At 30.4% G+C, this 14,153-nt stretch overlaps 2 protein-coding genes across 3 annotated transcripts in view; one reads left to right on the top strand and one right to left on the bottom strand.

Annotated features, from left to right (window-relative positions):
* Window positions 1–6,719, bottom strand: part of LOC136980265 (DNA-directed RNA polymerase I subunit RPA49-like) — a 29,166-nt gene extending 22,447 nt beyond the window's left edge. The window contains exons 1-3 of one of the 2 annotated variants that reach the window (XM_067276354.1): window positions 6,589–6,719; window positions 4,568–4,683; window positions 2,694–2,770 (exon numbers count right to left, since the gene is read on the bottom strand). In XM_067276354.1, the coding sequence (XP_067132455.1) occupies window positions 2,694–2,770; window positions 4,568–4,683; window positions 6,589–6,649 (254 nt within the window). In that variant the 5' untranslated portion in view covers window positions 6,650–6,719. Of the gene's footprint in view, window positions 1–2,693; window positions 2,771–2,859; window positions 2,993–4,567; window positions 4,686–6,588 lie in introns of those variants that run through there. The other variant, XM_067276361.1, reaches the window with a different exon arrangement.
* Window positions 6,720–11,484: 4,765 nt separating this feature from the next.
* Window positions 11,485–14,153, top strand: part of wds (WD repeat-containing protein wds) — a 67,701-nt gene continuing 65,032 nt past the window's right edge. Inside the window, exon 1 of the mRNA XM_067276371.1 lies at window positions 11,485–11,742. The gene's annotated coding sequence lies outside the window, so the exon portion shown is untranslated. The remainder of the gene's footprint in view (window positions 11,743–14,153) is intronic.

Here is a 14,153-nt window from a genome sequence, read left to right as displayed (position 1 = left end):
CAATTCTTTTCTTCCAGTTTAATCTAAATTTATTTAAATTATTATAATTATTAATTTTAATAAGAGATGGCACCTAACGCCTACCTCAAGTGCCAAATTTATTTATAATCTGTAATCGTTTATAGTCCGATTATTTACGGCAGTTGATGATGTAATGGATATCTGTAAATGCAAAGATTTTTTACTATAAATCATTTCAAATATTAATAATGTTAATATTTAGAATAATTAGTTCAATATTTGTTGTAATACCATTGTTGTATAATAATTTAATTAACATTTATTCACATACTATGGTGGATAAGGATTCTAATACAGTGATATTAAGATTAGGATTCTGATAATATTTATTAAAGTCTTTTCTGCATCTAAGCAGCAAGCAACAAAAATCTGCTGTGTTATCAGATAAGAACATTGATAATTTGTATCTTAAAGTCATATTTTATAAATAAAAACACATAACTGTTCACTATTCTTAGTTCTCAGAGTTTTTATTTTTATATAGTAAAGCATTTTTGTTTTCCTTTCATTTTATTAGTATTATTTGCTATCAGATTACTGCTTAAATATATTAAAATATAAAGATCAATATATCTTAGAATTAGAATTTTTTTCACTTTCCTATAGTTTGGTTTGTCTGAAACAACTTCCTAATAAAGAGAAAATACTAGTATTACTAGGTTTTCCAGAAACTATGGAAATTCCAAAATCCTACTACCAAAGATTGGTATTAAAAGTTTGTCCAGTATTGGAATCCTGACTCAGGAAGAACAGTAAGATAAAAAAAAATATTTATTCTGGATTATCAAATGCAAACTGAATTTAGCTGGCAAATAATTCACTTATAAAGAGAGCAGACTTAGATTGTCGATAAAAAATTTTTGACATCAGAATCTGGTTGACGATTTGAACTGTTAATTATTCATTAAATGATTCAATATACAAAAAGTGCTCTACTTTTGCAATTTGTAGATATGCTGCTGTGATATTTTGAGTTACAACTAATAATGCTATCTATTAAGCATACTTTGAATCATAATAGATGGCAAAAATGTTGACAAAATAATAACTTTTATTTTCCTAAAATTTTTCATAAACAGAAACTGTTTAGTTTTCATCTTAATCAAACTTTGAAATAAATATACAGGTATGTTACACTTAAATATTATACACTGCATAAAAGTTGAATGATATTCTCTCTGAGGATTTATGCCAGTTATGACAAAACTGTGACCTAAGTGACACAAGATGCACAGATTGAATGTTTAGAAAATATTAGATTTTTATAAAGTATATAAAAATATCTGATAAATTTCAAAAATTAAAATGTGAAAGCAGGGTCCTACAGCTATTGTGAAAAGTCTTAAAGGCCACTAATTTGTTCATTTTCTTTTTAGTTTTTTTATATTATAAAGCTATTTACTTTTTAACACTTTTACTTTATATTTTTGTAATTTTCAAATATGATCATTTTTCAAATCATATTTTCAATATACTCTTGCTAATACTTTTATTTTATATTTTTATTTTCAATTTATTTCTCATAATACAGTACAGGTAGGCCTCCTACAACGCGGTACCGTTATAATGCGTTTTCGCTCCGACGCGGTTGGAAAAGCGTGAACATTTTCTTACGACGCGGTTTAGGGTATTTAGAAATGAATTATCTTTCATATAACAGAAAAATCGCGACGGATCACATAAGTGCAGTGGAACTTGATGAAACAAGCTCAGATCTTGAAATAAGGCCAGTCAAACATTCTCGAACAACTACAATAAGTGACGACGAGGACTGAATTTGTGATCATAACAATATGTTTCTTTTTGATTTTGACTTGAAATCATAATCCTTTTAGTTTTTATACGATGTTGAATTTTATTTAAGCTTTTTATGTAAATAAATTTAAAAAATGATGAAAATCTTACATTATAAAAGGCAGTTTTTCTCTTTTTAGAACTGAATCCCAGTTTTTGTATTAAGTTGGTGTTTCCTATAATGCGATTTCCCATAATGTGGTATTTTCAAGGAATGTATCTACCGCATTGTAAGAGGCCTACCTGTACTTTCTTTTTCTACTTGTATTTTCTATAATACTTGGTATCAAACTTGGCTAATTTGAACTTGTTTAATTGAAATTCATGGTTAATTTGAATATTTCCTGATCCCTTAAATTCTCTATTAAAAACATGCAAAAACAAAATACACGTAATTCAAACTTTTTTGTTTGATTTGAAGTGACTCCAATCTTTTGTTTGAGCAAGAAAGGAAGATAATTTCTTCCTTTCTTGTGACTGTTACAATTACAACCACTTCAAATTACAAAATAATCCATTACTGAACTATAGATATTTTTACTACCCATTATAAACTTATCTAATTTGAATTTTTTGTTGGTCCCTTTAGCTTCAAATTAGCCAGTTTGAGTGTATTAAGTAGAAGAAATATAAAAAAATTCATATAATAACGAGGTTGCGGCTGAAGTTTTCAATGCGAAAACATGAACGAGGAACGTTCAGCACCACCTTCCTGTAAGCCTAGAAGTCTGACAATGGCATTTGGAACATCATTCTCGGCGTTCCAAACGCCATTGTCAAACTTCTAGGCTTACAGGAAGGTGGTACTGAACGTCCCTCATTCATGTTTTCGTGTTGAAAACTTTGGCCGCAATCTCACTAATATTTTAAAACATTACTGGCATAAACTGGATACTCTGGGAGCTTCAGGACCAAAGTTATAGCCAACATATTCCATTCTCTTTGTTTTTACTGCCTACAATAAAGATCAAAATTGTCATTTAGCCACTATTAATTTTAAAATTTTTTTATTTATTTATAAAATTAAATTAAAGCAAAATTTACCTCACTATATGTTTGAAGAAGTTACTTCTATTGTCTGTTCCTTTTTCAATTTTCATGATATCCTCATCTCATCTTCAGAACAGTTCAAATTGATTGAATCCATTTAATTGAGAGCAGAGAACAGAAATGACTTCTTTAATCATGTAGCAAGATAAATTTTGCTTTATAAAAAATTATGGAGTCAATAATCAGTAAATTAAATGAAAGGAAAATTTTAAATTTTTATTTAATTTTATAATATATTTCTGATATTCTTCAAACTACAGTGGAACCTTGCTTAATGATCATAATTCATTCCAGAATTTTACTCAAAATGCGAAAAACTCATTAAACAAAACAGTTTTTACCATATAAATTAATGTAAAATACGATAATACGTTCCATGCCAAAAAAAATACTCAAATATTTTATGTATAACGTTTATTTAAAGAAAATTATACAATATACATTGTTAAGGAGCGTAAATCATCATCATCTTTTCTTCTAGCAGGGAATGAACCAACCTGAAATGCAAATTCAATTTGCAAAAATCAAAAAAAAAAAAATCACAGATAATGTCTGATAAACAACCCAAACGCTATGCCAAATCCTTGGGCTATGTGAAGGCTATAATTAAATATTAGAAATTAATTAATTTGATAAGAGGTAGGCATTATGCTTCCATCTCATATTAAATTTAATAATTACAAATAATTAAGTTTTAATTTAAACATTTTTAAAATTTAATTTGGAATTGGTCATAAAATTTAATACAAGATGATAGCATAATGCCTATCTCTCATCAAATTAATTAATTTCTAATATTTAATTATAGCCTTTACATAACCCAAGAATTTGGCGTATCATTTGGCATCTTTAATTATATAACAGACAATGGTTATTGAAATTTATGTAATACATCTGAAACACAAGTTTGGAAAAATGTGTGATCACAAACAACACAGAAATGCTAGGGGAACGAGTGCTAAACACAGACTGATGTAACGTGTGCACAATCCGGGACTTTCCCTTTTCTCATCACTCATTATGTGAAACGTCACTCATTAAGTAAGTCAATTTTTTACAATTTGTTTTGCTCATTATGCGAATTACTCATTATGAGAGGTGCTCATTAAGCAAGGTTCTGCTGGTTAGCTCTAAAATTAACTTAATAAAACAAACAATTCACCTTCAATAGTGAGTAATATTTTGCAGAAAAGCACTGCTTCCACAAACTGTGATATTCTTAACTTTTTAAAAAATGAAATTGGCCAAAATCAGCTTAATCTATTCGAGACAAAATCACCAAAATGGAAAATTGTTTGACTTGTTTTGTTACACTAGTTACCTTTGTAGCCTGAAGAGTAAAATCAATTTCATCTCCAATACAGAGAAAGAAGAAATTTTACGATATTAAAGAGTTAAAAGTGAACTGTTCCCTTTATTAAAACATTCTTATAATATCAAAAATATAAGAATAAATATTAAATTTCCAATGAATTCTGTTACAAACAATTCAATTGGAACTAGAATATTCTGATTAAAATATTTTCTAAGATTATATTCATTTCAGCAATTGTTTCAAATGATTTCAAACTAATATTGGCCATTAAGATTAAAATAAAAAATATCTTTAAGATTCCTGATAAAGCATAAAGAAAAGTTAAATACATAAAAATTACAATAAATTAAGTATATCGATATTTCAAAATTTTTATTTATCTTTTACCAAAATTTTTCGAGGTCGTTTTCTTTGCAATCCATCCCCAGTTTTTGTGTTTTTAAATTGCTGGATTTTCACTTTTTTAGAAAGCTTATTTTTTATTTGGCCATTGCTGAATGACACTGAAATAACAAAAAGAAAATGTAAATAAATGTATAGTTAAGTAGTAATAATAAGTTTTGATAACTTAATAAACAAATTCTGAAAATATTGAAAAATTGAATATAGTCAGTGGAATTTTTACTTCTCCTAATATGCTATATGTAAAAATTTTTAAAAAAATTAATGCTAAAATATTAAATTGATTTACAATTACCTACTTCACATACAAAAGTATATAAAAATTATATAGATAAAACATTATAATATAACAACACTTTCCAAAGCCTTCTAATCATTTTTAATTCAGCTATTTTATCTTATAGAATTTTATTTTTCTAACAAGCAATTATTTATTGTGACATTGTCACAATGCTGAGCTGCAATTTTTAATCATATCTTTAATCTATTTAATTTAAAACATCTGCTACTGCAGATAGGGATTGCATTACCAGTAAATAGTTTACTGCTTTACGAGTAATCAGGTTAAAAAAAAAATAAGTAAAATTTGGCAAAAAATACAAACATATAATTTTTGAAGCCACCAAATATTTATCTGTTCACCTTTTCATGAATATTTATAATTTTTATACATTAAAAATAGAAGTGGCAAATGTATTTACTTAAACTGTAAAAATAGTTTACATCATTTACCTTACAAATTATTACTTTACAGTTCCTTGCAAGTTTTAAATTATCATATTACAGCACCAAGCTGGACAGTTTGGTAATTTATATCTTAACCCATAATGTCCAAAGCACAGCAATGATTTTAATTAACAAAATGGAATACATTTACTTAAAAAGCATTTTCACTGGCTACGTCTTATTCGAAGCAACTAAAAAATTACAGCATTCCTTTCATTTCTATATTTAACGGTTGACTCAACAGTGAATTTTCTGTCGAGTCCCTCTGTTGAACAATCCGACATCACAGTTTGTAGAAAAAAGAAATGTTTCCGTCAAAAGAACACTTTTCATGATAGCCGATTTTAATTACAGAGAAGGCAACGATAGTAACTGTTTTGCTAAATAATTAAAGTAACTTGCTTAACCATTATTTGAATAAATCTTTTGATTCAAATGAACTCTTATCTGTATCATTTTCTTGTATACTGGGTCTTTCTTCAATAATTTGAATTTCTTGAATATTTATATCATTAGGACGACTTAAAGAAAGCCAAATATCGGTCGTAATCAATTTTGGACCAATTTGTGGAGGTAGTTTGTTTATGAAAAAAAGCTTAATATTTCAATATTGACCAAATTATCCAACATAATCATGCAATCACATGTTTTATCATATACAGATCGTTCATTAATCTGTCCGCTAATAGCATCCAGAGCAAGAGCAAATGGATAGTTTCTATAAGCGAAATTTACTTTTTCATGGAAGCCAACATGTTAGTTTGTTCAATACTCGACAGTCTTTCAGATCGTCGAGACCATCAAGCTCAACGGTAAAACAGCACCGACATCAATAGTCTCAACAGAGAATTCAATGATTCATTTAGAAATGTCATTTTCACCATCAAGTCAACCGTTGAATATAGAAACGTATGGATTCTCTTAAAGACTGTTTAGTTGCCAACTTACTGATAAGTTGGCAATTAAACAATCACTAATGTAATAATTTTTGCATTTGGAGTCAATTATAATAATTTACTGGTAATTTACCAGTAATAAAAAAGTCAGAAAATTTGTAGCCCTAATTGTAAGTTCATTTGTAGCCATCCATCCTTCTTGGTGTTGCAATTTCAGTTTTGAGTAGTTTGTTAAAAGTCAAATGTGTAATATAAAGTAAAATATTGGGAACATGACTAGTTAAAACCATCAAAATATATGAAAATAAATTATGTATCGTATAAATAATATATTTCCGTTTTCATCATTCATAAAACTGAAATAATGACAAAATTCAAACAAACCTAAGAGTGCTTTATTGTCTTCCTTGGTAGATTCTAGCTTTATTGTACAAGTATCGTCCATTTTCTTTAAAGTTCATTAATTTCTCCCCCTTAATTTTTGTAGCTGAAATATGAAATTTAAATGAATTATATGGCATAACTGTATATATTACAGATATGAATACTTAATTATTAACAATATCTCCGCCAAAAATTGAAGACATAGTTTTAACGTATGTCTTTAATTATTGGCGGAGAGACATAAAAATATAGCTTAAAGATATGTTATAATTGAATGTTTAAAATATATGTTTTATGAAAACAGTTTATGAACAAACCACAGAACCCACATGCTCCAAAACATGTGAAGAAACTGTCACGCCACCTAATCAAAAGAAATTAAAATTATTATTATCGAACCTAATCTGATCTATAATTTGATGATTAAAAGGTATATAATAAAAATATTTAATAGGTATTATTTTAAAATTGTTTAAAATAGGTAATAAAAATATTTTGCGATAAAAATAAGTAAATATTATAAATTCAACCTTTATGAAAATAAAGTATAAACATTTATATTTTTCAGCTTGGTTTTGTGTTTATTCTCTGTTAATTTGAATCTGAATTTGACAACGTAAATAAATTCCTTTTTGTATTACACATTTGGTGCTTTTATTTATTTCTCTTTTTGCCCTGTGGGTACTAAGAGGGTGTCTTTTTATCAAGCTCATTACGGGCTTTAACCAAGCCCAAAATGAGACACAGAGATGGGGACCAACATATATGGTCGGACCACCACCGAAAAATTCCTGGGGTTTATTCGATCTGTCCGGATTCGATCCCAGATCCCCAGAGCTGTAGGCTGCCACCTTGACTGGTCCGCCAACACACTAGGGTGGTCGGGTGGTAGAGTAGGGCCGATATATTCCAGGGAATCAACCCCGAAAAATTTTATTTGTATTTTTCGACCGGCGCAGATTCGTTTCCGTATCCCGACAAGAGGTAAGCAGCTATTTTAACCTAATATCACCTGTAGTAATAATTTCTGCACAGAAATTATTACTACACGTGATATAATAAAGAAATTTTGTTCCTTCCTGAACTAATTCTCATTACTGTGCCAATCTTCAAACACCAGTATAAAGTCCTATTAATAAGTAAAGTCCAAGTAGACGATTAACAATAATATTAGAATTTAAGGACAGTAAGGCTTTTACAGCTACTTTAACCGCTTGGCTAACCGATCATTTTAGTGCATATGTTATGGACAAATGCTGAAATTATTTTATTCGTATTATTAAATTATTCTTATATTCACATAATAAAATTAATTTCTTTTACGCTATGACATAGATTTTCTTATTTTTTTTTAATTAAGTAGACACCAATAAGACTGTAGTGTTTTTACTGCTATTAATTTTGCTTCTCGTCACTGCGCGCGATTAAAAAAACGAATGAAACGAACAGTAACAAAACTATGTTTATTTTCTGCTCGCGTAACAGTTACATGACTCGACGATGTGGCTAACAAAAGGCAACTGGCTGACCAAAAGGTCCCATAGGGTGAGTCCGGTCCCGTTCCAGGAAGTAATAACTCTTACCACCTGGGGTTCGTTACGACTGTTAAGATGTGGAGGGTAACGTTCCCCACAAGACTTTTTCCAGGCTTATTTTGATCTCTGCCAGACTTATAATGGATCTGTCGGATGATAAAGAATGGAGTTCAACATATTCTATTCGGGACAGACACTATGTGAAAAATTTTTGAAGGTTGACTCCCGGATTCGATTCCAAGTATCCAGAGCAGTAGGTAGATCCCTTAATTAATCGCATCGGCCAGCTGGAAGTTAAAAAAGGAGCTTATGGATTTAATAACAGTTTCCAAATAATTCAAATTTATCAAAATAAAATATATCTAAAATTGGGTAAAATGTGCAATGTAAACTTTTCAATTTCTTCTGGTGGACGGAATGTCATTTCTAGACTTATTTAATTAGAGAAACATGAAGTAACAACACAAGCAATAGCAACAGCAAGTTTAAGAATTTTTCCTACTTTTTTGCAGTACGATTTCCACAATAAGGCTTGCACTAGTTAAAGTCCGAAGCAGCGAAAGTTTGTTTTGTTAATGCTACGAGATAAAATGCTTCGAGTACACTTTTATCAGTATGGCTTAATTTACAAATAGAAGTTTGTTGATTTCTCGAGGTATGTAATTTTCTTTCGAAAAATTCCAAGGGTTTGTTTTTATGAGCGGGATGTTTAGTTTCCGAGTGTCGAACTAATTTTGATGGCTTCGTGTTTTCGTGGGAGAGAACTTGAGAGCAAACAACGCACCGTGGCTTTCCATCCAATGAGGTGAAACCATAATTTAAATAACTGTCATTGTACTGTACAACCTTGTATTTTTACCAACCGATTCACTGGATGTAGATGGCTCACTTCGTTTTTTCACAAATTTATCTATTTCGCATTAGAAATTTAAAAAAAAAACAAACAATTCAGTTTTACGGTTGACCGCACACTAAAATAAAAGCACCAGACGCACGCTTCGCATTCGAAACTTAAGTTACGGCAACGCAACACTTGGGCGATCTGCCTTCGGGGGATTCCTTCCGGGAGGTCTTTTTAAGGGTAACTGGCCCATATTCAGGCGTTACAGACGTGGAGAAAACCCGGAAAACTCCACGTGGTCGGCCCGTCGGGGCGAGGCGCGAACCCACGACCGAACTCCCAGTGTTCGAGGAACGGAACCTCTTGGCCACTGATGGGCCAACAATGAAAGAGTAGACATGAGTCAGCTTGAGCGAAAAGGGTCTATGTCAAATGAAATGGATGGAAGGAGAAATGTGGAAGTTGGCACGTGCATCACATGCAAGTAATAAAATCTGTAGAAAAAGAAAAGTAAAACAATAAAAATTATTTAACAATTACGGCAAAAATACAACAAAAACATTTTAAAAATGTAGAAAAAATAAAATAGCTGAAAGAGATAAGATCTATATATCAATTCACGTTTCTTTCCGTTCCTTTCATCCGATATTGATATAGACCCTTCTGGCACAGGCTGACTCTTTCGCACATGAAGTATAGTTCCTTTTATATACACTGTATATATATTTCAGCTACATTTCCTACCTCGGTTAAAGAATAAATTAGAAAACGTTCGATTTATTATCCTGTATTCAGATGCTTTAAATCACGTTAATACTTTAACTGCCAGCAAGCAATTTAAACCAAAATTTTGGATTTAGGTTTTGTTTCGCGGTAGAACGTCAAAAATGATTACAAATTCTGTTTTGCAAATTATGAATGACAACAACTTGATAAATAAAGTAGTAGGACAATACAAATTTCAGTTGTCCGCAAACGTTTGGGAATCTACAATATCAAGAAGATAGTGTCTTTTCTCGTTTAAATTCGCATTCAAATCTGCCGGCAATTAAAGTGAATTATGCTGAAATATCCATAATATAGTGTAAATTGCTGCTGACATACTTTCAATCTGGATACGTTGAAACTATAATTGTTAAAAATTGTATAAAAGTATTTTCATTTACACGGATTAAATGAAAATATTGAAGCAATTTTATATTGATACTAGTTGTTATACTGTTGTACTAGTCGCGACTTCGCCCGCCCGGGTATTGCAAGAAAACGCGATTTATATTCAGTATTTCAACAACCATAGTAGTTGTTATATAACACCTACCGCTAGGAATGATGAGAATTGCCGAGAATCAAACGAACTGTTTTCAATTTGATCAATTTTCTGGAACGTTTACAATCGTTCTATAATCGAACCAATATGCAATAACAAATCCGAATTTAAAACGGTTCGAACATTTGGTTAAAAAATCGAAATGTATAAAAAATTTTAACGTCTGAAATGTTATCAATTTAATACCCCTAAGTACTCAATAAAGACTAAATGTAATTGGAAACAAAAAATCGCATCTAAAATAGTACAGTAGAAGCCGTTCTTCAGGTTAAGCCTTAATGCTTTCCTTCTCTCCCCGCGGGGAAATTTCGAAAAATCCCTTCTAGTGTGCGCTTTCATGACGTACCCTAACTGTGTACCAAATTATACCTCTTTAGGTTCAGCGGTTTGCCCTGGGCGATGATGAATCAGTCAGTCAGGACAAGTAATTTTATATATATGGAGATTGATTATCATTGAGGACCTGGAACAGTAATACGAGGAAATTGATGATAATGCTAGCAATAGAAAAAGTGTAATTATTTGCATCGATGATGAGGCGGTTAATGCCTCATTTTTCCGCTCTGGGAGACTTAGAATCGAATCCGGGCAGATAATTCCAAGAGTTTTTTATGGGCGGTTATGTCGAGCCTCGTTTCTCTCCAAAGTGGGTTTTGTCAAATTCGCGATAGATTTGAGAAAAAGGCAGTCTTAATGTTACAAGACTACTTTCGCTGTTTCTAACTCTTTCCGCCCTGTGGGCACTAAGAGGGCCTCTTTAAGCAAGCTCATTATGGATTCGGCCAGGCCCACAATGGGGCGGCCGGGAGGTGAGGGATGGGGCCGACCTTCCGGTCTGACTACCTCACGAAAAATTCCTGGGGATTATTCGATCCGTTCAGATTCGATCCCGGGTCCCCCAGAGCGATAAGCTGCCACCTTAACCGCTCGGCCATCCGCCGTCAAATTCCCACAGGGCAGAAAAAGTCGAACACGAAGAAAAAAAGTCTACAAAATGAAGAGTAAAGAAACAAATAGTAAAGTGATTAGTTAATTAATCTACTCTATAAATTAGTTTTTGTAAATAATTATAATCTCGATTTGTCAAATTCATTTGTATTGATAATTTTTAAATTTATCAAAGCAGATCATTTGACTTATAACACGTATTTTACGTTTCGAACTGCCGAATACTTGGCAACACTGAATGCGATTTTGAATAATAAAATTGAAACACTGCAATCAGATACAAATGGAGAAGTTTTAACTTAGCTATAAGAAACGATTTATTTTTCTGATAGAAAATTGCTAATAATTTCTTTAATTTTAGATCGAAAGGGTTATAATTCTGTATTTGCATCTGTACAAGACATTATCGTACATTTAATAGGTGGCGTTTTTAAGAAGGCTGCAAATTGATGTACAGTACATTAGGGTAAAAGTAGAGTTCACAACATAAGAATAATTGTCTTGTAAGTACAATTGTGTAACGCATTTATTCATTTTTATACATTTATTAACTCGATACGTGTAAATGTAACGCCGATTTTCGTCGTGGCAATTAGAATTCGATTCTAAGTTCGAATTTCATCGACATCGTATCTCGGTTTATGGCGAAGTTTTATTAAATGTAAAAGTATATTTAATTAAATAAATAGTTTAATCGAGAATAAACTATTTATGCTAAGAGCTAGAAATAAAATTCTCGAAAAAGTAATCAATCGTCAATATGAAATTTTATACCGTAATTGTATATTATTTTTCGAATTTGATAAAATTTCAGTCTTTGTTTTAACACAAGAAGTTATATTTATTCTCGATATACAAGTTTTTACAGGTTAAAAGTTATTTACTAATTTTTTAAAATTTGCATGCTGTTTTCTTTTTTTCCTAATTTTGAAAGTGTTTTGATTTTGTACGAATGATACGTATACGTTAAGATGATTTTAAGGTACGAGTGCGGCTCCGGACGAGGCGGTCGAGACCTCGTCGGAGCCGTCGACCGCATTCGTACGGTGGGTGACTGTCGATTCTCTCTACGTTTTTACTACGTGTGATGCTCTGTGATATTCTTTGGTGATAAGTGTAAATTTTGCCAAAAGGAACTAAATCGTGCGAGGAATGCGCCGGTAATTGGCTATGCAAACTTTATTATACGAGGTAATGAGTCTTCTGCTCGTGTCGGTTCTTTGTTACGGATCTATTAAACTTAAGCAATAAATGTTTTGTGTATTTAATATTGTGTATTAGAATTACATTGCATTTTTCAAAAAACTTATAAGTAAACATTTTACTTAGTTTTCAAATTTATAAAGGTACATCCCTATTTTTGTTTTCTTTTTTAATTTTTTAAAATTTTATCATTACATTGATAAACTAAAATAAAATTAACACAAGACTAAGTTTATTCACTAGATGAATAACGTTTGTATTTATAAACTCACCCAGTGTTATATTTACCATTGGATAAATAACCTTTTGACTAATAAGTAAAGTAAATTACACATTTTTTGAAAATTTAGTCGAAAAAAACATCATGCATTTGGTATTGCGTATTAGAATTATATATATAGCAATTTGATAGCAGCTTACACTGAAAGTTTAATATTATAAATACTTATATTCTGATGTTTGTGTCTAGTAGAGGAGACAACTGACAACTTTTTACTAAAATGTTTTATTAATCTGGCAAATGCATTTTGGTGATTACCCCTCTTCGGTGCCAGGCAGTATTAATAATTATGGATAAAATATAAATTATAACAAATATATATGACTTAATCAAACAAATTTTTTTTATTTTAATATCATTCAACGGAGTCTTCCTATGTGCAAATTTGGTGGTTTTGGTCATCAACTATTATAAAAGTTACAAATAAAATATAATTGCATAATCCAAGGGTTTCTTCCTGTGCACAAATTCTGTGCCTTCTATCACCAATTTTTACAAGGAAAGTGAAGTTTTTCCATTAATGCTATCCACTGTATAATTGATTGCTGTGACATGTGCTTTAAGTCTGATTTTAAATTCTGGTTTAATGATGTCATACCTATGCCAATCTTTTTGCATACCATATTACGACTAATCTTATTTTCATTTATTTCTACATATTTAAATTTTTTTTATACCTGTTAAAATAATTCATGTAGAAAAAAAACATTAATAAATGTAATATTGACATATATTTTCTGTGTACATTGGTTGTGTTTCATACATCTGTTTCTTGAAAAATTACTAATCAACTTAACTGTATTTTATGTGATGTTGTAATTTTATGTAGTGGGCAATCTAATACTAACTTTTTAATATAAGGAAACATATGTATTTAATATAATGTAAAATTTAAAGAATCTAAATACCTGTTCATCATATAGTCCTCTTTCCACTTATCTACTTTTCCTATGTATCTATTGAGTATTTCTTAAATATTTTCTTTTTAACATTGGAATTTACCAGTTACTGGAAACAGACATGTTTCGTAATATAAATATTTATACTGAAAATCCAAAAATCAAAGTATTTAAACTCAACATCAAAATCTTGAATTCCATCCTCTATATAATTTTATATATAGACTTTATTGTTTAAGTAGATATGTAATAGAGGACTGATGTGGGGCAGAATGTCCAAAATGCACTTCCTTGTATAATAAAGTGTGCATAGTAAATTACTACTGTGTTCGTTATATGATTAGTTTTCTTCAGCAAAACTTGTTTTCCTGGTGAATTCTTTCATCATAAACATGAATAGTGATTAAATAATCGAGATAGGCTATTTTCTGGTGGCTATATCTGGCATTTTTAAAGTTTGCCCTCATTTTAGAGGTATAGAGCAAAGTTTAAAAATGAAAAAAATTTGGAACTATTTCTTGAAACAATGTTA

This window comes from Centruroides vittatus, unplaced genomic scaffold (genome assembly GCF_030686945.1).
Source record: "Centruroides vittatus isolate TY-2023 unplaced genomic scaffold, ASM3068694v2 contig_1159, whole genome shotgun sequence".
In the NCBI taxonomy this organism is placed as follows: domain Eukaryota; kingdom Metazoa; phylum Arthropoda; class Arachnida; order Scorpiones; family Buthidae; genus Centruroides; species Centruroides vittatus.
The sequence above is the reverse complement of the archived record's forward strand: the minus strand, read 5'-3'. Positions and strand labels throughout refer to the sequence as shown.